The 25693-nt window shown below is 41.5% G+C and overlaps 2 protein-coding genes across 4 annotated transcripts in view; one reads left to right on the top strand and one right to left on the bottom strand.

The window, feature by feature from the left end:
- The window catches only part of bdh2 (3-hydroxybutyrate dehydrogenase, type 2), a 59960-nt gene that overhangs the window by 9581 nt on the left and 24686 nt on the right, over window positions 1–25693 (bottom strand). Inside the window, exons 4-7 of the mRNA XM_059965540.1 lie at window positions 18360–18456; window positions 15340–15448; window positions 9638–9698; window positions 7045–7158 (exon numbers count right to left, since the gene is read on the bottom strand). Of these exons, the coding sequence (XP_059821523.1) occupies window positions 7045–7158; window positions 9638–9698; window positions 15340–15448; window positions 18360–18456 (381 nt within the window). The remainder of the gene's footprint in view (window positions 1–7044; window positions 7159–9637; window positions 9699–15339; window positions 15449–18359; window positions 18457–25693) is intronic.
- LOC132391847 (sodium/hydrogen exchanger 9B2-like) overlaps window positions 23713–25693 on the top strand; it is a 204951-nt gene continuing 202970 nt past the window's right edge. Inside the window, exon 1 of one of the 3 annotated variants that reach the window (XM_059965538.1) lies at window positions 23713–23777. The gene's annotated coding sequence lies outside the window, so the exon portion shown is untranslated. The remainder of the gene's footprint in view (window positions 23778–25693) is intronic. The other 2 variants (XM_059965534.1, XM_059965535.1) reach the window with 2 other exon arrangements.

Genomic DNA, 25693 nt, shown 5'->3' with positions numbered 1-25693 from the left:
CTTAAACATCTGCAATTTGCTTTAACTGTTCTCTGTAGTTACAAGCTTCTATGTCAAGAATCAAAACTCAATACTGCCTGCAAATGCTGGAAATTTGATAGAAGACAAAGACAGGACATTGAGCTGAAACATTAGCATTCAGAGTGTCAAAAGCTGAGATGACATGTCCATCCAGTGAAGCCTGTAGTCACTCAGCAATCAGGAGTCCCTGACAATATTCAAGAGTTTGTCATAAGAAACAGAGTGGGGATTCCAGCATGTTCACATGTACAAGATGACGACATTTCTGGGTGAAGTAAGGTAGAAAACACAGAAGTGTCAGCAGCTGCCACACCAATATGACTTTAAATGTAACTATAAATTATAATATACAGTATTTCAATCGTGTTAGTGTTCAGAGTACTTGAGAGATTCAAAATTTTTCCCATAAAGTTACATGCTCTGCCACATTTTCACTTTGCCACTTTGCAAGTGGGGTTTGATGTTCTACCTCCATAGTACTACCTGTGTGTCTATGTACTGACACATCTAGAAGGCTGATCCCTTACCCTGGATCAGCAGACACCTTTGATGACCAAGAAGAATGCAGCAGAATGATCTGTTGACATATCGGAAACTTGCAGCTTATGGAAATGCACCTTCCTCTGCTTCTGGAGAACTGTGAACTCCTCATGTGGATTATCCCTTTGATAATTGGGAACATCTGTCCTGTTCACCACCATAACCCTGGCTCTGAGCCTCTCTCACTTTATTTGCACTTTGCTGCTATTCTTTGGAGAATGCACTGAAGTGAGTAACTTAGGAACAAAGTGCAGTGGCTTGGGACCAGTGAAATATTCAAGAGTGTTGTCAACCTCCAGCTGGATGAGACACCTGTGATTTCTGGAAATGTGTTTTCACTTTTATGGAATACTCCACCAATGCATGTATATTCCCTGTGTGTCCCCATGGTCAGCTGGTGTAATGGCTTAAAATGAACCTCAATTGGAGCCGTAGAACATTTAACTGGCCACTCAGCCCCCAATGCTGTGCTGAGCCAGCTTAAAAGCAAATCAAAAACACCGAAACACAAATCCCTCCTACCTACACCATTTCCATATCCCTCCATCCACCTTATATTAATGTGCCTAGCCAAACATTTCTTAAAAGCCTCTAACGTCTTTCCCTCTACCATCATAACAAGCAGCACATTCTAGCACATAACTCGCTGAGTAAAAACTTAACCCTCACATCCCTTTTGAACTGTTCACATTCAATGCACGTCCTCTGCTATCAGACATTTCAGCCCTGGGAATCAGATACTCTCTGTCCTCTAGATGTAGAAGTCCCAGTATTTCTATGCCTCTCGTAATCCAGTAATCTGTATCGGATCTCCTCTGAGCCTCCAGTACTCCAGAGAAAACAACCTGAGTTTATCCAGCCTCTTGTGGTACATGCCCTCTAAACCAGGAAATGTCCTGATAAATTTCTTTAGCACCCTCTCCAAAGCCTTAACATCCTTCTGACAATGGGGTGACCAGAACTGTATGCAATACTCCAGATTGGCCTAACCAGAGTTTTATAAAGTTTCAACATAACCTGTTGACTTTTGAACTCAATCCCTGGACTAATGAAAGCAAACATTCCATAAGTACTTGGATCACAAGATCTCTCTGCTTGCATTTGCCCTACCAAGGTGCAACAGCTCAGATTTATCTGAGTTAAACTCCACCCATACCTGCAACTGGTCTACATCATGCTGTATTCATTGCCAGTCTTCTACACTATCCACAATTCCACCAATCTTGGGATCATCTGCAAACTTACTAACCCACACATTTACATTTTCATCCAGGTCATTTATATACATTACATACAGGAGAAGTTCCAGTACTGATCCCCGTGGAACTCCACTAATTACAGATCTCCAGCTTGCTTAAGTCCTTTCAACCACTACCCTCTGTCTTCTACACACAAGCCAATTTGCCGCACACCACCATGCATCTTAATCTTCTGGATCCTAGACTTCCTGACTGGGAGACCTCAGTCAGTCTGGATCAGGAGCAGCATCTCAAACACCACCACACTGAGCTCGGGGGACCCCCAGGGCTGTGTGCTCAGTCCACTGCTGTTCACTCTGTTGACCCACGACTGTGCTGCAACACACAGCTCGAACCACATTATCAAGTTCGCTGATGACATGACCATGGTGTGTCTCACCAGCAAGAATGACGAGTCAGCATACAGAGAGGAGGTGCTGCGGCTAACAGACTGGTGCAAAGCCAAAAACCTGTCTCTGAATGTGAACAAAAGAAATGATTGTTGACTTCAGGAGGGCACGGAGCCACCACTCCCCGCTGAACATTGACGGCTTCTCGGTAGAGATCGTTAAGAGCACCAAATTTCTTGGTGTTCACCTGGCGGAGAATCTCACCTGGTCCCTCAACACCAGCTCCATAGCAAAGAAAGCCCAGCAGCATCTCTACTTTCTGCGAAGGCTGAGGAAAGGTAATCTCCCAGCCCCTATCCTCATCACATTCTACAGGGGTTGTATTGAGAGCATCCTGAGCAGCTGCATCACTGCCTGGTTCGGAAATTGTATCATCTTGGATCGCAAGCCCCTGCAGCGGATAGTGAGGTCAGCTGAGAAGATCATTGGGGTCTCTCTTCCTGGCATTACAGACATTTACACTACATGCTGAATCTGCAAGGCAAACAGCATTATGAAGGACCCCACGCACCCCTCATACAAACTCTCCTCCCTCCTGCCATCTGGAAAAAGGCACTGAAGCATTCGGGCTCTCACAACCAGACTACGTAACAGTTTCTTCCCCAAGCTATCAGACTCCTCAATACCCAGAGACTGGACTGAAACCAACTTCCTGTCCTCCACTGTGCCTATTGTCTTGTCTATTATTTATTGTAATGCCTGCACTGTTTTGTGCACTTTATGCAGTCCTGGGTAGGTCTGTAGTCTAGTGTAGTTTATTTTTTTCTGTGTTGTTTTCACGTAGTGCAGTGTAGTTTTTGTATTGTTTCATGTAGCACCATGGTCCTGAAAAACTTTGTCTCATTTTCACTGTGTACTGTACCAGCAATTATGGTCGAAATTACAATAAAAAGTGACTTGACTTGACTTGATTAGCCTTCCTTGAGGGACTTTGTCAAAACGCCGTACTAAAATCAATGTAGACAACATCCACTACCCTACCCTTTTAATCTCTCTCATCACCTTGTCAAAAAACTCAATCAACTTCATAAGGCATGACTTGCCATGCACAAAGCCATGCTGGCTCTCCCTAATTAGGCCATGGGTTTCCAAATGTTCATACATCCCATCCCTAAGAATTTTCTCCAGCAATTTCCCTACAACTGACGTGAGGCTCACCAGTCTGCTGTTCCCAGGATTTTCCTTTGTTCCCTTTTTAAATAGGGGTACAACATTAGCCACTCACTAGACTTCTGGGACCTCGCCTGTGGCTAGGGAGGACACAAAGATACTGGTCAAGGCCCCAGCAATCTCATCTCTCGCCTCCTTCAATAACCTGAAGTAAATCTCATCAGGCCCTGGGGACTTATCCACCTTGATACTCCTTAGGAACTTCCTCCTTCTTGACTTCTAAACACCCTAACGTATTTACACACACAGTACTAATCTCCCAGTCCTCCACATCCTTCTCCTTAGTAAATACTGAAGCAAAGTACTCATTAAGTACCTTACTCACATTCTCTGCATCTAAGCAAATGTTACCCTCTTTATCCTTGAGTGGTCCCACCCTCTCCCTAGTTATCCTTTTATTCTTAATGAATGTATAGAATGTCTTGGGATTCACCTTCATCCTACAGCCAAGGACTTTACTTGGCTCATGCTGGCTTTTCTAATTCCCTTCTTTGGTTCTTTTCTGGTTTGTTTATACTCAACTGCTTTGTTAGATCCCAACTTCCAAAAGCTTTACAAACTATTCCTTTTTCTTCTTGACTAGATATGTAGCCAAGATGTGGGGTTGAGATTGCAAAGGGAGTTGGAAAGGACAGTTGTAATGGGGGACTTCAATATGCAAGGGGATTGGGAAAATCATGTTAGTGTTGAATCTCAAGAGAGGGAATTTGTTGAATGCCTACGAGATGGCTTTGTAGAACAGTTTATGTTTGAGCCTACTCGGGGAAAGGCTATCGTAGATTGGGTGTTGTGTAATAACCCAGATCTTATTAGGGAGCTTAATGTAAAGGAACCCAGAGGAGGCAGTGGTCATAATATGATTGAATTCATACTGCAACTTGAGAGGGAGAAGCATAAATCACATGTATCATTATTGCAATGGAATAAAGGGAAGTACAGAGGCTTGAGAGAGGAGCTTGCCCAGGTGGATTGGAAGCAACTGTGGCTGAAAAGGGTAGTTAATAACTGCATGAAAGCCAAGGAAAGGGTCTATTAGATAGCGAAAGTGGAAGTTGAATGATTGGAAAGCTTTTAAAATCCAACAAAAGACAAATAAAAAAGGAATAAGAGAAAAAATAAAATATGAGGGTAAACTAGCCAATAATATAAAGTAGGATGCTAAAAGTGTTTTCAGTTATGTAAAGAGGAAAAGGGAGGTGAGAGTTGATATTGGACCATTGGAAAATGATGTTGGGGAGGTAGTAATGGGGGACATTGAAATGGCAGATGAACTTCATGGGTACTATGTATCAGTCTTCATTGTGGTGAAAGACACTAGCAGTGTGCCAGAGGTCCATGAGTGTCAGGGAGCAGGAGTGAGTGCCATTGCTATCACAAAGAAAAAAGTGCTAGGCAAGCTTAAAGGTCTTAAGGTGGATAATTCATCTGGACCAGACAGACTACATCTCAGAGTCCCGAGAGAGGTTGCTAAAGAGATACTAGAAGTATTGGACATAATCTTTCACGAATCATTTGATTCTGTCATGGCCCAGGAGGACTGGAAGATTGCAAATGTCACTCCACTCTTTAAGAGGGGAGGTAGGCAAAAGAAAATAAATTATAGCTTAACCTTAATGGTTGGGGAAGTGTTGGAGTCTATTATTAAGTATGAGATTTCTAGATACTTGAAGACTAATGGTAAAATAAGTCAAAGTCAGCATGGTTTCTATAAAGGGAAATCTTGCCCAACAAATCTGTTAGAGTTCTTCGAGGAAGTAAGAAACAGGGTGGACAAAGGAGAGGCAGTAGATTTTCAGAAGGCATTTAATGACGTGCCACATATAAAATCCTATGGTATTACAGGAAAGCTACTGGCTAAGATAGTGGAATGGCTGATATGAAGGAGGTAGCAAGTGGGAATAAAGGGAGCCTTTTCTGGTTGGCTGCTCTTGACTAGTAGTGTTCCACAGGAGTCTGTGTTGGGACCGATTCTTTTTACATTATATGTCAATGATTTAGATGATGGAACTGATGGTTTTGCTGAAAAACTTGTAGACTATATGAAGGTAGGTGGAGGGGTAAGTAGCTTTGGGGAAGTAGAGGCAACTGAAGAATGGGCAAAGAAATAGCAGATGGAATACAGTGTCTGGAAATGTATGGTCATGCACTTTGACAGGAGAAATGAAAGGGTCGACTATTTTCTAAATAGAGAGAAAATGCAAACAAGTCAGACACAAAGGGACTTGGAAGTTCTTGTGCAGAATTCCCTAAAGATTAATTTGCAGGTTAAGTCTGTGGTAAGGAAGGCAAATGTGATGTTAAGAGGACTAGAATATAAAAGCAAGAATGTAATGCTGAGACTTTATAAAGCACAGAGAAAGCCTCACTTGGAGTATTTTGAGCAGTTTTGGGCCCCTCATCTTGGAAAGGATGACTTCACTGAAACCATGTGAATGGTGAAAGGCCTTGATAGAGTGGATTGGAGGGGAGGCTTCCTCTGGTAGGAGTCGAAACCAGAGACTCAAGCCTCAGAATAGAGGAGTGTTATTTTGGAATGGAGATGAGGAAGAATTTCTTTAGCCAGAGAGTGGTGAATCTGTGGAATTCTTTGCTACAGGTAGCTGCGGAAGCTAAATCTTATACATAAATATAAGACTTAAGTATACATAAAGGCAGAGGTTGATAGATTCTTGATTGGTCAGGGCTTGAAGGGATATGGGGAGTAAGCAGGAGATTGGATGAGGTGTGATCAAATGATGGAGCATACTCAATCGACCAAATGGCCTAATTCTGCTCCTATATCTTAGGGTGTGTTTATACATGTACAGTACTTGTGCTTATGACAATAACTCGACTTTGACTTTGCACCTGTGTCTCTAGTGCTCTCTGTTCACTATCTTTATAAACAAAGCACTTCAGATCTACACATTGTGGATCCACTCATGGCATGGGACACAACTGGGCCAGATCATAGTGTCTGGGCATCCCTCAGACAATGCCCATTCCCATCTCTTTGCTAGCCTTTTCTGCAAACATTCTGAGAGTATAAAATTATGATGGGGTATAATTTGCAGGAAACTTTTTCCCTTATCAAAGTTGAATGAAACTGGAGGATATAGTTTTAAAGGGAATCTGAGAAGTCATTCTTTTACCCAGAGAGTGGTAAACATCTGGAACACGCTGTGGAGGAAGCAGAGTCGCTGACAGAAACATCTTAAACACTTAATTTATCTTGGCTTAGATGGCTAAGGGACAAACGTTACAAGATGATTTTAATATGGCTGGGTGTCCATTTGTCAAAGTGGACATGATGGGCCAAATGGCCTGTTTCTCTGCTATAAGATTTGAGGCTCTTCCCAGCAATCGGCATGCAACAATATGATTGCTGTGAGCCATCCATTCAGTTCAAAAAAGTAAACCAGTTTAGTTCTGAAGCGTTTAAATATAGCTCCTTACGTATGGCAATTAATTCAAGAACTGGCACATAAATTTAACTTTATGCAATTAAAAACAGCACTGCGATAAACAGATAAATATAATAATATAGTGTAATTATATCCATACATCAGAGCAAATGTAAGGAATGGAAATATTAAATAACTCTAAGTAAGTGCTCTTGGAGTCTTTTATCAAAGCTTTTAGGAACAGCAATGTCTTTACAAAGTATGCAAAATCATAATGGTTACCAGGGCAGACACAGTTGCATCTTATGCCTTGTTCAATGAAGTCAGCAGCAACAGACTTTGTCAGTCCAATAACAGCTGCCTTGGAGGTACTGTACACACATCTGTTTACAACACCTGAAAGAAAAAGCAATCACAATCAATACATAAATTCTTTCAATTACACACAAAGATTTTTATAAAGTAACCCCTAGACACAGGATCAATGTTACAGAATAGTAAGAAAAAAATAACATTAAAATACAATCCTCAATTAACAGGCGCAATGAACAATCTGCTAGAGGAATTCAGCAGGTTGAGCAGTATCTGTGGGGGAAGAAAGGGAATTGTTAACCTTTCAAATCCAAAAGAGGAGATGGCAGCTATTACAGAGGTATGGCCAGTATAGAGAAGGGGAATGGTGAGGAAAGAACCCCAAGTGGTTAGTGGAGTAAGGAGGAGTGAAAAATGATAACTGGGTTGCACCTGGAAGTGGGAGCTGCAGCCAGGAAATGGTAGGGTAATAAATGGTATGGATGATAAATGGAAAAACATGAGAAGCAGATGGAACAAGGTGGAGAGAGCAGAGAGTGAACACTGGAGACAGCTGCCGGTGAGTGATAAATAGGAATACAAAGAGCTATTGGACTGTGATAATGAAAACCACTGGGGGAAAGATTAATGGCCTGCTGGAACCAGAACTTAATGGAAGGTGGACATGCACAAGATAAGTCCGTAGGTGAACTGTCTAGAGTGGGTAGAACCAGGGGATGGGGAGTGTGGGAAAAGGGGTAAAAATGGAGGATAAGAGGATGACCAGAAAGGAAGGAGAGAAATAAGCAAATGAAGGGGAAGACTACTTAAAACTGGAAAGCTCAATGCGCATGCCATTGGGCTGTAGACTACTCAGGCAGAAAATGAAATGTTGTCCCTTCAATTTGCCTTTGGTCTCACCCTGGCAGTGGAGAAAACTGAGGATAGACAAATCAGTGAGAATGGGAAAGGGAATTGAAATGGGAGCTCAGGCAGGACCGAACACAGGTGTTGTGTGCACTGGCTCCTACGTCTGTAGACTCACCAATGTACTGGAGACCAAATAGGGAATACTGATTGCAAAGGTTTCAGGAGGCCCCACCTGGAAGGTCTCTGGATGGTAGTGAAGGCGGAGTTGGAAATATCCTCTGAGACTGCAGGGAAAGTGTCAGGGGTCAGGGAGAGCTGGGTGGAGAGAAAAATGCATGGACCGGGGAGTCGTGTAGTGTCATAACTCCAATAACATACAGGTGACCCGTGCAATATGGTCATTTAATTCATAGAAATCAACCCTTATAAAATTCACAAATCACCAGCTAAAATTTGAGATGCAGAATAAAATACACTTTCATGGGACTTAAGTCAAAAAAGTAAACCACTAAGATGAATAAAAGTAAACACAATTTCGTTTCAATTCACTTTCCTTGCTGCATATGCAGATGAAGTGGCTTAACTTTATTAAAAATCATGATGTAGCCTATTTTCTGGGAATGCACAATCTCCTCCCAGCCCCACCCCAGTCTGTATTTGCCAAATTATGCAATTGATAACGGACTCTTTTCACCTTGATTTTAAATCTAGGATATACTGTATTTTGCTAGGCTATACTGAAGAATGGAAGACTAATTCATAACTAGAAACACAATGTGTCAGTTCAGCTCTTCCAACCGTACTCTCCTGCACAGAGCCAGAACATGGTTTTAAGCAATAGCCTTTTAGACTGAGTAACAAACAGTTGGTCATGCCTGCTTGGAGACACTAGATTATAGATGTAGAAATCTGGAGCAACGTATAAAATGCTGGAGGAACCCGGCAGGTTAGGCAGCATGTGTAGAGGGAAATGAACGGTGGATGTCTGGATTGAGACCCAGATGAAGGTTCCTTCAGCGTGTTGAGTGTTGGGCATGTAAGGACACTGATCTCGTGAAACTCCTTTTCAGTTTGCTACCTGCAACTTAACTCGTGAAGGCAAAGGAAAAGATTGGGGAGATGAAAAAGATTAAAATGCCCTCATTTAGTTTAGATTGGTTAAATAATCATGAATAATTGACATACAACGATATAATGCATCTTTATATAATTCAAGATGCGTCACAGAGTAAAGTCATGAAAGTACATGCAGAGAAGGAGGCGTGGAGCAGGGAGTAACATAGCGTCATATCTTCAATAACATTCTGGTGACCCATGCAGTATGGTCGTTACACAAGGTAAATTTAGAGGGGCCTTAAGTAAGTTGAAGGATATGAAGAGGTGGAAGTAGATCAATGGCAAGGCTTCCAAAGGAGGTTGCAAAAGAGGTTGATGATAGTGAATTGGAGTGTTCTGAATGAAGAACATAAGTGAGTTAGGCAGGTACTGGGGTGGAGATTACAAGCTTTAGTGCAGTAAATCACGATGGGGTAAACAGATTCTTAAATTTTTAAAAGGTATGAAATGCATCAAGCTTGGCTTGTGATAAATATGGGCAGCAGTTCCATCACTGGGGATCTCAGGCAATAACAGGCAAACGGATTGCATTGAGTGTTTTGTGAGCATGACACTGAAGGAAAGCAAAATAATCTAGGTAAAGAGGTACACCATTCACCTTTGATGCTGGATGCCACAGAGGACATGTTAATGATGTGACCAGACTTCTTTGCAAGCATCTGTATTTCAAAGGAAAATCAATGAAAAGAAAATTACCACGGGATTAGCGTGATTCATGCAGAGTGACTGCTTTAAAATTCAATGTAAATTTATTATGAAAATAAATATGTCACCACTTCCAACCCTGAGACTCATTTTCCTGTGGGCATATTCAATAAATCCATAATACAATAGTAACCAGATTAGAATCAATGAAATATCACACTAAATTGGGGTTCAACCAGTGTGCAAAAGACAACCAACTGTGAAAATACAAAAGGATAAATAATAATAAATATCAAGAACATGAGATGAAGAATCCTTGAGAGTGAGTCCATAGGGTAGTGGCCGAGCAAGTAAAATTGAAACCCTTTTGGTTCATGAGCCTGGTAGTTCCTGTACCACCTTCCTGATGGTAGCAGCAGGAAGAAAGCATGCCCTGGGTGGTGGGAGTCCCTGATGATGGATGCTTCTTTCCTGTGACAACATTTCATGTAGATGTGCTCAATGGTGTGGAGGGCTTTACCCTTGATAGACTGGGCCGTATGTATTACTTTTTGTAGGATTTTCCATTCAAGGGCATTGGTCTTTCCATACCAGGCTGTGACGCAGCCGCTCAATATACTCTTCATTACGCATCTAAAGAGGTTTGTCAGTTTTAGATGTCACGCCGAATCTTCGCAAACTCCTTGGTACAGGTACTTTCCTCATAATTGAAACTGCATGCAGGGCCCAGGACAGGTCCTCTGAAATGGTAACACCGAGGAATTTACAGTTGATGACTCTCTCCACCTCTGATCTCCTAATAAGGACTAGCTCATGGACCTCAGATTTCCTTCTCATGAAGTCACTAATCAGTTCCTTGGTTTTGCTGACATTGAGTGAGCGATTGTTGTCATGGCACTATTTAGCTAGATTTCCGATCTCCCTCCTGTTGACCGATGCATTACTGCCTCTGATACAGTTCACAATATTGGTGTCGTCAGCAAACTCAAGTATGGCATTGTAGTTGTGCTTAACCATGCTTTACATGTAGAGCAGGCAGCTAAGCACAGAGCCTTATGGTGCACTTGTGCTGATGGAGGTCATGGAGGAGATCTTATTGCCAATTCAAACTGAAGTAAGGAAATCGAGAATCCAGTTGCATAAGGAGGTATTGAGGCCAATTAGTTTTGAGGGGATGCTGGTACTGAATGCAGAGCTGCAGTTGATAAGATCATCCTGACGTGTGCACCTTTGTGGTTCAGATGTTCCAGGGTTGAGTGGAGCCAATGAGATGGCATCTGCTTAAAAACAATGGACATTTCCAAATAAAATGCAATCATAATTATATGTGTTGCTGACTCAGCAAGAAATTACCAAGTACTGAAATAAAAACAGTATCTGCTAGAAATACCCTGCATATGAGGTGTGTGCTGAAACAGCACACTGGTAGTGCTCCCAACCCTTTCTGAGCTTGTTAACTTCATCACTTTCATTTGCTTCCAACTTCCACCCTGCCTTTAAATTCACTTGGTCCATTTCTGGTACTTCTCTCCCTTTCTCGACCTCTGTCTTCCTCACTGGAGACAAACTAACTACTGGTATCTTTTATAATCACAAACAAGAGAAAATCTACAGATGCTGGAAATCAAAGTAATACACACAAAATGCCAGAGGAACTCAACAGGCTAGGCAGCATCTATGTAAAAGAGTAAACAGTTGACGTTTCAGGCAGAAAATCTGGACAGAAGAAAAGAACTGGGAATCAGACAGGAGAGAATAGAAGACAATGGAAGAAAGGGAAGGGAAGGAGCACCAGAGGGAGGTGATGGACAGGTAAGAGGATAAGGTGAGGGAGTGAAATGGGAATAGGTAATGGTGAAAGAGAACAGGTGGGGGCATTAACAGAGGTTCAAGAAATCGATGTTTATGCCATTAGGCTGGAGGCTACTGTTCAATTGAAATTATTAACCTGCTCAGTTGAGGAAAAAACACCAGAGACACGAAATTACCTCTGAAGCGGTTTTTATTCAGAGAGGAGTTCGCAGCCCCACGCACTTCGGGCGTAAGGTAGCCAACTCCCAATTTGTCAGTTCACAGAGGTCATACTTATACCCAAAAATGGGGCACTACATTCGCAAATATGGTTACCAATTCAAATTCATCGATTGATTGGCTAACGCTTAGTTAAGCATGCGAGGTACTCGGAATGAGCATAGACGCAAGCGAAATACTTGGAATAAGTATAGACACAAGCAAAACACTCGAAATAGGTATATAGCTCAGATACTTTGCCAGACACATTGTCTTGCGGTGGCAAGGTTCCCCTTTCCTTGTGGTTGCCATATCCGTCTGGCATTCTATTTTAGTTACCTGTTCCCTGTCCTCCTACGCTTCCCCAATTACATACTGTCTCCAGTCCTGTACGCATACTTTGCTACACTTACCTCTTGTCCCCCCCCTTCTACACATACCCCTTACTCTCTTCACATTCTCACTGCCAGCTGGAATATAAGGTGTTGTTCCTCCAACCTGAGTGTGGCCTCACACGGAAGTAGGGGAGGCCATGGACTGTCATGTTGGAATGGGGAAGTTGAATTGAAATGGGTGGCCACTGGGAGATCCCACTTTTTCAGGCAGAACAGAGCATTAGTGCTTGGCAAAGTGGTCTCCCAATCTATGTTGGGTCTCACCAATATACAGGAAGCCACACCAGGAGCACTGGATGCAGTAGATGACCCCAAGTGAAGGGTCGCCTCACCTGGAAGTACCATTTGGGGCCCTGAATGAAGGGTCTCAGCCTGGAAGGTCAACTGTTCACTCTTTTCCAATAGATGCTGCCTGGCCTGCTGAGTTCTTCCAGCACTTTGTGTGTATTTCATTTATAAACCCACCAATTCCCATGCCTGTCTCCTGTAAAAATGTCATTCAATTTTCTCGGTTCTTTTGTCTTGACTGCATCTGTCCCCAGGATGAGGCTTTCCTTGCCAATCAAGAAACTATCAATCTCTGACTTAAATACACCCAACGACCTGGCCTCCACAGCTGCATGTGGCAAAAAAATTCCACAAATTCACCACTCTTTGGCTAAAGAAATTTCTCCACACCTCTGTTTTGAAAGGGTGCCCCACTATCCTGAGGCTATGCCCTCTTGTCCTAGGCTCTCCTACCATGGGAAACACCCTTTCCACATCTACTTTGTCTTGGCCTTTCAACATTTGAAAGGTTTCAATGAGATCCCTCCTCATCCTTCTGAATTCCAGTGAGTACAGACCCAGGGCCATCAAACGTTCCTTGTATGACAACCCTTTCAATCCTGGAATCATTCTTGTAAACCTCCTCTAGACCCTCTCCAATATTAGTGCATCTTTTGGCCCAAAACTGTTCCCAATAATCAAGGTGAGGCCTCACCAGTGCCTTATTAAGCCTCAGCAATACATCATTGCTCTGGTATTCTAGCCGTCTTGAAATGAATGCTAACATGGCATTTGCCTTCCTCACCAACTCAACCTACAAGTTAACCTTCAGGGTGTTCTGCACAAGGACTCCCAAGTCCCTCTACATCTCAGATTCCTGGATTTTCTCCACATTCAGAAAATAGTCCGCACATTTATTTCTACTACCAAAGTGCACAACCATGTATTTTCCAACATTGTAATTCATTTGCCACTTTCTTGCCCATTCTCCTAATCTAAGTCCTTCTGCATCCTACCTGGTTTCTCAACACCATCTGCCCCACCACCAATCTTCATATCATCTGCAAACTTAGCAAAAAAGCCATTATTCCATCATCTAAGTCATTGATATACAGCATAAAAAGAAGTGGTCCCAACACCGACCCCTGTGGAACACCACTAGTCACTGGCAGGCAACCAGAAAAGGATACTTTTATTCCCACTCGTGGCCTCCTACAAATCAGCCAATACTCTAACCATCTTAGTAACTTTCCTGTAAATACCATGGGCTCTTAACTTGGTAAGTAGCCTCATGTGTGGCACCTTGTCAAAGGCCTCCTGAAAGTCCAAATATACAACATCCACTGCATCCCTTTTATCTATCCTCCTTGTAATCTCCTCAAAGAATTTCAACAGGTTCATCAGGCCGGATTACCCCTCAAGGAAACCAAGCTGATTTTGTCCCATCTTGTCCTATGTTACCAAGTACTCCATCACCTCATCCTTAACAATTGACTCCAATATCTTCCCAACCACTGAGGTCAGGCTTACTGGTCTATAATTTCCTTTCTGCTGCCTTCCTCTTTTCTTAAAGAATGGAGTAACATTTGCAATTTTCCAATCCTCTGGCACCATGCCTGAGTCCAAAGATTTTTGAAAGATCATTTCTAATGCCACCACAATCTCTATCGCTACCTCTTTTTGAACCCTAGGGTGCAGTTCCTCTGGTCCATGTGACTTGTGTACCTTTAAGTCTTTCAGCTTTTTGAGCACCTTCTCTCTTGTAACAGTAACTGCACCCACTTCTCTTCTTCACACACTACAACATCAGGCATACTGCTAGTGTCTTCCAGTGAAGAATGACACAAAATACTCATTTAGTTCATCAGCCATCTCCTTGTCCCCTGTTATTATTTCTCCTGCATCATTTTATAGCGGTCCTATATCCACTCTCATAGGCTGTAACCTAGTTGCCCTTGAGAAAGTGGTGGTGAGCTGCCTTCTTGAATCACTGCAAAATCTTGAGGTGTGAGTATACCCACAATGCTGTTAGGGAGAGAATTCCAGGATTTTGTCCTTACAACAGTGAAGGACAGCCATATATTTACAAGTTAGAGTTTGTGTATTTGGAGGATTTTGTCTAAGGAGTTTCAGTGAGTTGCTGCAGTGCATTCTGTAGATGGTATTGTGCATCAGTGGTGGGGTGTGTGAATGTTTGGGGTGGTGTGCCTGTCAAGTGGGCTGCCGTGTCCTATACGGTGCTGTTGAAGCTGCACTTGTCCACACAAGTATCCCTCACCCCGGTCTATCCAGATGCAAACTAAAAACAGAACTGGAAAACTGCTGGATTGTTATTTTTTTTCAAGCAGCATTTAGGTTGAGAAACTCTAAGGTGTTACTTCAGCATAGCTTGTATTATCTATATTGTCTTTCTTCCATTTAAAACCACACAAGTCAGTGGTGTTGAGTTTTTCATTAATTTTTTTCAAAGTGCTTTACTGGTCAACAGGGAATTGGTGAGGTCTTTTCTTTTGGACCCCTTAGCACCTAGTAGAGCATAGCCTAAAAATGACACCCTTTCTCCATCATCCCACAAAGTTGATGGTAAGGTAGAGTTAATCAATGTTTCTATAATCCATTGCATTCACTATATAGGGGATTGGCCTACACAGCTTCATAAGAGCCCTGCTGGCCAGCTATATCCATTTCCACCTTTCACAATGTTGGACTTCGGGCTGGACTTTCAGAGGTGGTGTGGGTCTTTAAGAAAATTAAATTTATGAGGTCACAGAGAAACAGCATTGCTCAACGCTGAATGTTTCTCAACACATAGGCTAAAAAACAGATGTCTCAAAATGATTCTGAGTCCAACCATTCATTAACTGAATTCACACTGTTTGTGTACTCTATTTGTATAGCACTTCATTGTCACTAAGGCGCATAATACATATTTGCATAAATCGCCAGTGCAGGAAGTGTGAACTTCTGAAATTTGTGGGCTTACCTTGGGTAAAAAGGCTTTGATCATCAGGTACATGCTGCGGACATTAAGGTTCATGGTATAATCCCAGTCTTTGTCTTCACAATCCAGAACTGATCCATGATGGACAAAGCTAGACAATAAATGATTTAAAAAAGAAGAAAACTGATTTGAGTTGATCTACAACAGTGAAAAGACAAATAGACAAATAAACAAATGTTAGCAAACACTGGGAACAATGAGCAGCTATGTCACCACATCCAAATTGCTTATATTACTGTACAACAAACTGCAGCTGCAGTTGCAGTGACTCATTTTCTCCTTTTGCACTGTTTGTCCAAGGTGAAATCTGAAGGCCCGGATCACACGTGGTTTAATTCAGTACTGCAGGACATCGGAACTCGGCAAAGCTCCCAACTCTTATCAAGAACAAATGAATTCATCTGGTTTAAATCCCCACATCATGCCTTGCTCAATGTCTCTTTCTTCAGCATGCCTGGCTTTGCTAGTCTAAGGCAGCTCCCACTCAGACAATACCTCACTTTCTTTCTTTCACTTCTCCCCATCTCTTCAACCACTTCACCCCGACAGGACTTAAGATCGCTGCATTTTCAAATTCTGCACTTTGTGTGTTCTCAACTTTAATAGTTTTACTGCAGATAATTTTAGTGCCACAAGTGGCACAGACTAGATGGGCTGAAAGGTCAGCTTCTGTGCTGTACTTTTCTGTGATTCAAAGTGCTGAATGGAGTAAAGGAAGAACCTGATTTACTCATCAATCACAGATACTTTATTCTTCCAAGCAACACACACAAAATGCTAGAGGAACTCAGCAGGCATCTATGGAAGAAGAGTATCAGGCCGAGACCCTTCAGCAGGACTGAAGGAAAAAAACTTCCATCCATGTTTCTGGAAAATGCATTAGTATACGGAAAACCGTATCATAAATCAAAAACAAGATCTCTCTCACTTTTGAATGAATAAATTTTCACACCCTCTTTGTGTTGCTACCACATTCTCATTCTCTTAATTCTGCCTCTCGCAGTTATGCCAGTATTGTTACTTGAGCATTTCTTTTACCCTATTTCACACTGCACAACAGGCTTTGCACCATTCACTGTATGTATTTGTTGTATTTATTTATTACCATGTATGCTCTGTGAGGTTCAGAGTAAGGAATTTCATTGCATCCTGGTGTATATGACAACACACTAATCTGAATTTTAATCTTAATCAAGGACAAGGGTATACAGTCATAGAATACCACAGCACAGATATAGGCCCTTTAGACCATAATACATAGGAGCAAATTTAGGCCATTTGGTCCATCGAGTCTGCTCTGCCATTTCATCTTGGCTCATCCATTTCCCTCTCAGTCCCAATCTCCTGCCTTTCCCCATATCCCTTCATGCCCTGATTAATCAGAATCTATCAACCTCTGCCCCAAATATACCCAATAAGTTGACCTCCAAAGCTACCTGTGTCAATGAATTCCACAGGTTCCCCATTCACTTATAAAGTCAATAAGTCAATAGCATCATAATGTTTTAAGTAACGTTTGGATATTAACCACACAGCACATATTTTCCTCATATAACATAAGAAATCATTGCAATGCACCAGTGAGAGGACAAGGTAAGGGCCAGAGGACCCCGTACCGGGGCCGCAGTCCGGAGAGAGTGACCAACCAAGCAAGGAGTGCGACAGGGCGCGTGTCCACCCCCCCCCCCCCTCCCGGTAGGTAGGATCTATCGTCCGACAAAAGTTTGGTTCGAGGGATGACTTTCAGTAGATCACAGCGAGGTAGCTGCTTTGCTACTTATGAAACCCTGAGCCCGAATTAGGTCATCTGCGAAGATTTTAGTACCACGTTCCCCATGAACATTCAGTTTGCTAAACAGGTTTAGAGGTGGCGCCTATCTGTCCGTGCTCCAGGCCAGTAGCATTGGCACTTCTCGCCAGCCATGCGAGGCCAACCAGTGATCCCTAGCGCTAAGGTATCACTGCGTTTAGGTGACTGATCACCTTGTGTGGGTAATGACTTCGCGCGCATAACGACCTCGTGTGTGTTCAACAGTGGGCGTGACAGGGAATGAGGAAAGGTGCAGCTGACTCATATCGTTTCATATCGACAAATCATATTGTTTCCTTGCGGCCCAGTAGCACATGCTTTGCAGTCTGATGGTTGGGGACCACTGCCTTATAGAGGCCTTTTGATCAGTTTCAATGAGATTTCTTCCCCCCCCCACCCCCATTCTTCTGAATTCCAGTGAGTACAGGCCCAGAGCCATCAAGCACTCCTCATGTGATAAGCCTTTTAATCCCAGAATCATTTTCATGTATCTCCTATGAACCTTTTCCAAGGTCAGCACATTGTTTCTTGGATAAGGGGCCTAAAACTGCTCACAGTACTCCAAGTGCCTTATAAAGCACATTACATCCTTGCTTTAATATTCTAGTCACTATGAAACAAAATGGTCCTTTGGTCCATCTAGTCCATGCTGAACGGTAATTCTGCCTAGCACCTGGACAACAGCCCTCCATACCCCTCTCATCCATATATAGTATTTATCCAAACCTCTTACAAATGTTGCAATCAAACTCTTTGGCTGGCAGTTTGTTCCACAATCTCACCAGAGTGACTTCAGATTCCCCTTAAATATTTTACCTTTCACCCTTAACTTATTACCTCCAGTATGATGATACATTTCAAATATCCTGAATATTTGTCATCAATATTCAGACTAATTAATGCACTCATTCTTCAAGACAGGTACAAACTTAGTGAAAACACAAGTACACCTTCAATGCTTGACCGATGCCATTACTCATTTTTAATACAAACACTGATTTTCATTTTTTAAAATTCCATTAACAAAGTTTAAACAATATTAATGATTTACTGTACAAGCCCATTTTCACTGAAATGGGTTCAATAGTACATCAATGCTATGCAAGAGAATAAGGCTAAGCTGAACTCAAACATCCAATTTCGTCAAAAGAAGCTTCATTGCAAAAATATTTGAAGATTTTATCTTTATTACCCTGCACAGTTGAACAGAACATCAATTCTCTCAGTCTCTCTGGCCAGCTTTTCAATTTGTTCTTTCTGAGTCACATCCAGAACTTTGGTTTGAATACCTATTGGATCACAGAAACATTTGATAGAAATGCAGATTAATGCACACATAGAACATAGAACACTACATCACAACACAGGTCCCTACAGCCCACAAAGTGTGCCGACCTTTTGGTCCACTCTGAGATCAAAGTAACCCTTCCCTCCTACACAGCCCTCTAATGTTCTATCATCCTGCTGCCTATCCTTAAATGCCCCTAATGTGTCTGCCTCTGCCTCTACCACTACCCTTGGCAGGATGTTCCAGACACCCACTACTCTGTGTAAATAAAAAAAAAACTTGCCTCTGACATCCCTCTTACATAATCCTCCAATCACCTTGAAATTATGCCCCCTCATATTGGCCATTTCTACTCTGAGACAAAACCCTGGCTATCTATGTCTCTTATCATATTGAACACCTCTATCAAGTCGTCACTCATCCTTTTTTGGTCCAAAGAGGAAACCCGGTGCAAGAGATGATGCAGAGTAGCTGAGAGAAAATGGAGGAAAAATGGGCTAGAGATTCACTGTAATATTTTCAAGGAAAAACCAGTCTCCCTTAATGTTGCTATACACTCTGCATGAAGAGCCTATTTTCCCAAGATTATTAGAGAAAAGCGGTGATTCAGGAATATTGTTCCCAACTATAATCCAACTGTTGAACCCTGCCCCAACTTAATGCCACAAAATGTGAGGAATTCACAATTTTTTTTTTATCAACAGTTACTTCCACTAGGGAGAATGTAGCTACTGATATTGGTAATCTCTATATCCAATCTCATAAAAAGACAGCAACGTCAACATTTACCAGTACGGTGGATTCCATTTAATTGGGTCACATTGGAACCAGTAAATTTTGACCCAACTAAGCAGCTACCCCGATTAGCCAAAGTTCCATGGAAATGGTTAAAAAGGTATTAAACTCAAACTGAGTAACAGATTATGTATTGAAATGTAGAACAAATTAGAACACCACCAATGTACTTTATAGTACTACAGTCCAATAAAACTGTGCATTTATTCCTAATAGTTTTCAACGGAAGAATTCATCCAGTGTACACAATGAATAAAACACCTAGTGTAGGCAATGCACTGCCTTCATACAATGCTATCGACGATTGCATCCTCCAAATCTTCATTTCATTGTAACATTAAAGATGACTGTCTTGCAACTGCAATACCTTAATTCTTCATAATTCCTAACTTCTTAAAGTAATGAAATTGTTTCATTTTCGCTCCTAGCTGTTTCTGGCATCTCCAAGGATGAATGCTTGAAACCGCAGTGAACAAAACGGTTCTGAATTGTCTCGCTGCTTACTTCTCGCCAACTATCAGTGACAACAGCCACTACTTTTTGAACACAAACACAGGCAACTGACTCTTTAAAAAAACTGTTACTTTAAGCACAGTGTAGCATCTAACAGCTGCACGAGTATGCACATTGGACACTAATTAGAACCTTCTCGGCGAGTCTTCTGCCCCAATTAAGCAGAACAGTGCCTGAAATAAGCAAAGGGAATTGTGCCAATTTTCTCAACTTGTTTTTGTTCTTTAAGAGTTGTCCCCAACAAAGTAGCTATCCTGATTAACCAATGGCCCAATAAACCAGAATCCACTGTATTTCCAATTCAGAACTTCATAAGATTATAATAAAGTGTAAATCGTCTACCTGCTGTCTCAACCATATCCCTACTGCTTTTAATAGCATTTTCAATTCTGTTAGGGAAAGTATTAACACTTTCTTTAAACTGGAATTTTTCCAGATGCCTTCAAAATTGCAGCTGTTAAATACCTACTTAAAAAACCCAAACCCTGAACTATTATGAACTAACTAGACTGACATCAAATCCTCCCTTCCTGGCCAAGATATTGAGAAATTCATTTCGAACCAACTCAACAACTTTCTGAATGAGAACAATATTATGGAAAACTTTCAGTCAGGTTTTAGAGTAAACCACCGAATGCAGATGGCCCTTACAAAATTGTCAGCGACCTTAGGCTCACCACTGATGCCAAGAGTCTCAGTTCTAATTCCTCTAGATCTAGGGAGCTGCCTTCGACACAATTGACCACATTCTCCCAGATCACCTTGCGAACTGGCTTGGCCTCTCGGGTAATGCCCTTAATTAGTTTGGTTTATGCATTTAAGAGAGAATTTTTTTTGTCTGTTTTGGAGACCAATTTTCTAAGAGATATGATGTACCTTTTGGTGTTCCTCAGGGAAACTGTCTTGGTCCCCCATTCATCTCCTTATACATGCTCTCCTTAGGAGACATCATTCGAGAGCATAAACTTCATTTCCACAGTTATGCAGATGACACAAAATTGTATGTCTTGGTTGAGCCTAATGATGATAACACTCTATCTTCTCTGACTTCTGGTATGACAACAATAAACAAATAGATGAGCAATAATTTCCTAAAACTAAATGAAGATAAAACTGAAATACTTCTGGTTAGATCCAAAGCCAGAAGAGATAAACTTGGGAACTTGGCTCCCCTTGTAAATCAGAAGTAACAATTCTGGGTGTTATCCTTGATTCAGATTTGAGTTTTAAGTCCCACATAAAAGTAAGCAGAGCCGCATTTCTACACTTAAGAAATATTGCAATGGTGTGTCCATTTGTCACAAATGACGCTGAAAAACTAATTCAGATCTCTATATCGATTTTACTAGATTACTGCACTCCTCTTCTGAAGCAATCTCTTGACAAACCAGAACTCATTCAGAACTCTGCAACTAGACTTCTAATTAAAACCAGAATGAGGAAACATATCTCTCCTGTTCTAGCTACTCTGCATTGTCTTCCTGTATTTTTTAGAATTAATTTTAAAATTATTTTACTTGTTCTTAAAGCTCTTAATGGTCTGGTACCAGAGTACACCATGGAATCATTTTCTTTTTATAATCCTGCTCGGAGTACATCGCAGAATCATTTTCTCTTTATAGTCCTGCTCAAGCTCACAGGTTTTCTTCCATTAGCCTCTTAAATTTAAATAATCTCCCTTAAAACATACTAAACTGTGGAATTCAATACCTAAAACTATAAGGGATGCAGACTCAGTTGACATTTTTAAACACCAACTCTAAACCTATTTATTTAACCTTGTTTTAACTAACATCTTTTTGGCTTTTATTTTCATGTTTATTTTTATATTTAGTTGTATTCTCATGTTTTCACTTTATCCCATTGTAAAGGATTTGAACTACATGATCTGTATGAAAAGTGCTCTATAAATAAGTTATCATTTAAACTCTGCAAAAATCTTAATGGTTTCACATCACAAATCTTTATGTTTTTATGAAGATTTAAAGAGGAAATGTGAGCAGCTCAGATTCAAACCAGGTAGCAGAAGATGCAGTGGATGTCAATGATGTGGAAGCAGTTGGAATCAGTTGTGAGACAGACTCCGTCTGAGCCAATGCTGTAGAATGGAAGGATATGCAGAATGAGTACAGACACCAGCATGGACGAATGGCCTATTTAACAATCTTCTCTCTCTGGATCCTCTTCAGTTGCTGGTGGGGTGAAGGGCGGGGTTGGGGTTAGTGATTGGAGCTGTGATAGTTGAGGAAGAGATAGTGGCTGATGACTGGGATCAATGACTGGCAAAATTGAAGGTAGGAAGGGGAGTACTGATGCTAAGGTACAGGTACACCCCACATCCAAGCCAGCAACAGTAAGAACTGCTGGGCAGCTGGAAGATTATGTTCATAAAAGCATAATCTACAGCTGACCGAAATCACCCCCCCCCCCAGCTGTTCTGAAGGATTATTTCAATATACAAATCTAATCATGCAAAGGTTTAAATAATACTTATTCATAGAGACAATGCCTTTTAACCATGCTATAGATGAGTTTTATGTATTGTGACAGGACAGGGAACACCCAGAAGACTATTTAACATTCTGGCTCAAAAATAAAATACAAGGTCGATTTTTATGTGCAGGTAAACATCCAGAAATGTCATTAACTGTGCCGCAAGAGAACATGGGTGATAACAGTGTGTCCATGGATGAAAGTCAGGGAAAATGTCGACAAACTTACTACAGGTGATAGCCAGCTGAGGATTGTAGACCCAAAGTTTTAGCTTGAATGGGAAGCTAGATTCACAAGAAACGGCAGTATTGATGATCACAGAGTGTAATGGTGCATTAGATATTGTTAAAGGAGTTGTTAAGCCAAAAGGTGGAACAGAAGCATAAGGGCAGCCTGGTAGTGTATAAGGGCAGCATAATATTACAGCGGTTAGTGCAGCACTTTACGTTAAGGGAAGAAGGTAGAAGCATGGGATTGAGAAGAATAATAAATCAGCTGACTTGATGGGCTAAATGCCTGAATTCTGCTCCTAGCTCTTGTACAATCTCCTTACAAACTATGTGCTCCCCTGGACCTTGTGGGTTTCCTCCGGGTGCTCTGGTTTCCTCCCACATTCCAAGGACGAAAGAGTTAGGGTTAGAAAGTTGTGAGTATTTGGCACCAGAAGCATGGTGACACTTGCAGGCTGCCCCCAGCACATCCTTGGACTGTGATGGTCTTTGATACAAATGGAGAACCTCACTCTATGCTTCAATGTTTTGATATACATCTGACAGATAAAAGTGATCTTTAATTCTTAACCTCAATTATGAAATGACAGAATTTAAATCCAGAATGCCTAATTCCCTCCACACATATCAAACTCAAAGTGCTGAAACAATTTACAAATCTATAGTCAGCAATTGCAAATAATGTAAATTGAAACGGAATTCTGTTAACTCAATCTCAATACAATTCACTGATTCTCACTATGCTAATATGCATTAATTACTTCACTGATTACCACTACAGACTAGCCCATGTCCATTATAATAAAACTGCTTCTTAGGAGTTTAAAAATTGTCAAAATTGGACTTGTTTACAATGTGAAGATCATGGCAGACACTGGCTTACTGATAATTTACTGGTGCACCGGGAGCCACTTACCTGCCCAGGAGATTAATTGTGGAAGAGATACCCTGTGACAATGGACAACCTCTGGCCTGGAGTTGAGTAAAAATTGGATACAGTGCCAGTAGATTAGCAGGTGTCATTGGAATGACCCTGGATAAGACATGTGTTAACTTTTCCTGCCATACTCAGTGCCACTGAAGCCCAACCATGGCTAGGCACCAATAGTCTGTCGGTCCATTTACCTTGTGTATGGTATCTAAGTAAACAAACCTTGCATAAAATGAACCCAAGATGATGTTACCAAGGTGATCTAGTACACACTAGTACACAACCTTCTCAGCAGAGGGGAAGAAAGCACAGAAAATTGAGAACAGAATTGGGATGGAGAGACAAAAAGGAAGAGAACAAGTAAGTGTGTGTGTGTGTGTGTGTGAGAGAGAGAGAGAGAGAGAGAGAGAGAGAGAGCGCGCACAAGCCAACATGAAAAGGGATGATTCCGAGTCTTCTTGCTCAGCACTTTATCCCTCCATCTGACTACCACAGCCGAACTGAATTATAGCTTCCTCACCTTCATTACTTAAACTACAACGCCTTCTAGAGTTAGCATAGGTACTGACAGCTGAAGAAGCATTTGATCATTTGGTGCAGCAAAGCAACTCGTTAAAATAGACTTGATGAAATATTGACTGTTTATTCCCCTCCAGAGATGTTGCCTGACTTGCTTAGTTCCTCCAACGTGTGTGTGTGTGTGTTGTTGAAAATTTCTAGCATCTTATTTTTATAAAGTAGTAATGCAAATTGCCATATAAATCCATAGCAATCATAAAGCCAGGACTACATGGCCTCTTCAGTCGAACATTCTAAGGCACTGCACAAGGAGATTGGCCAATGCAGACCCCAGATTTAGACCAACACTACTCAGAGGCTAATAGATTTGAGATGTCAATTGTATTTCAAGGCACTTACAAATGAGCTCTTTAGACAGAATCATGCAAACCTGGTATACTATATAAATTAAATGAGACATAGAAACAAAATTGGGCCATTTGGCCCATAGAGTCTGGTCTACCGTCTGATCATGGCTGATTTATTTTCCCTCTCAACCTCATTCTGATTTCTTCCTGCAAACTTTGATATCATTACTAATCAAGAACCTATCAATTTCCACTTTAAATATACCCAGTGATGTCAATGGTAATGAATTCCACAGATTCACCACCCTTTGGTAAAGAATTCCCTCCTTATTTCCATTCTACAGGGATGTTTCACTATCCTGTGGCTGTGCCCTCTGGTTCCTACACACTTGTACTACAGGAAACATCCTCTGCATGTACATTCTATCTTGGCCTTTCAATATTTAGCAGGTTAAATGAGAATCTGTGCTTCCCCTCCCCCCTATTCTTTTAAACTTCAGAGAGTACTAGCACGGAGCCATCAAATACTCCTTACCTTTTCATTTCCAGGATCATTCTCGCAAACCTCGTCTAGACCCTCTCCAACTGCAGCGTGTCTACTCTTAGATATGGGGCCTAAAACAGCTCACAATACTCCAAGCAAGGTCTGACCATTGTCTTATCAGGTGTGAAGAAGGAAATGAAGACATTGTACCTGTAGGTAACCAATGGGGAGGTCTTGGGGAAAGTCCGCATTACAGCGAAAAGGTAGTGGATATCTTAAAAGGAATGGAGATAGGCATACCTATCTCTTGGGCCAGATCGGGAATATCCAAGAATACTGGGTGGAGCTAGTAAAGGAATTGTGTGAGACCTGGCTGAGATATCTCATCATTTTTATTCCAGGTGAATCTGGAAGAACGGAGGGTGGCTAATGTTATACCTTTATTTAAGAAAGGTTGCAAAAGAAAACCCTGAGTCCTGATGAAGGGTCTTGGCCCAAAATGTCGAATGGCTATTCCTTTCCATAGATCCTGCCTGACCTGCTGAGTTCCTCCACAATTCTGTGTGTGCTGCCCTGGGAACTATAGAGCAGTAAGGTTAACAAATAAGGTAGAAAGTTACCTGGAGTTTCTGGGGGATAAATTATACATACACTTGGAAAGAAAGGGGTTGAATAGAAAAAGTCAGCACAGCTTTGAACATGAAGATCGCATCTTGCAAATTTGATTTGAGTTCTGTGAAGAGTAACCAAGAAAGTCAAAGAGCAGGGAAGAGTATGTGTTCTAAGTGGACTTTGATAAAGTTCCACATGGTAGAGGTCCATGGAAAGCTAGATTTCTTGAGATCCAGTGAAAGCTAGTTAATTAGACAGAGAATCGGCTTGACTAGGAAAGAGATGATGGTGGAAGGCTGTTCTTTGCAGTGCAG

This window comes from Hypanus sabinus, chromosome 3 (genome assembly GCF_030144855.1).
Source record: "Hypanus sabinus isolate sHypSab1 chromosome 3, sHypSab1.hap1, whole genome shotgun sequence".
Taxonomy (NCBI): Eukaryota; Metazoa; Chordata; class Chondrichthyes; order Myliobatiformes; family Dasyatidae; genus Hypanus; species Hypanus sabinus.
Note: the sequence above shows the minus strand (reverse complement) of the source record. Positions and strands in the feature narration are given on the sequence as shown.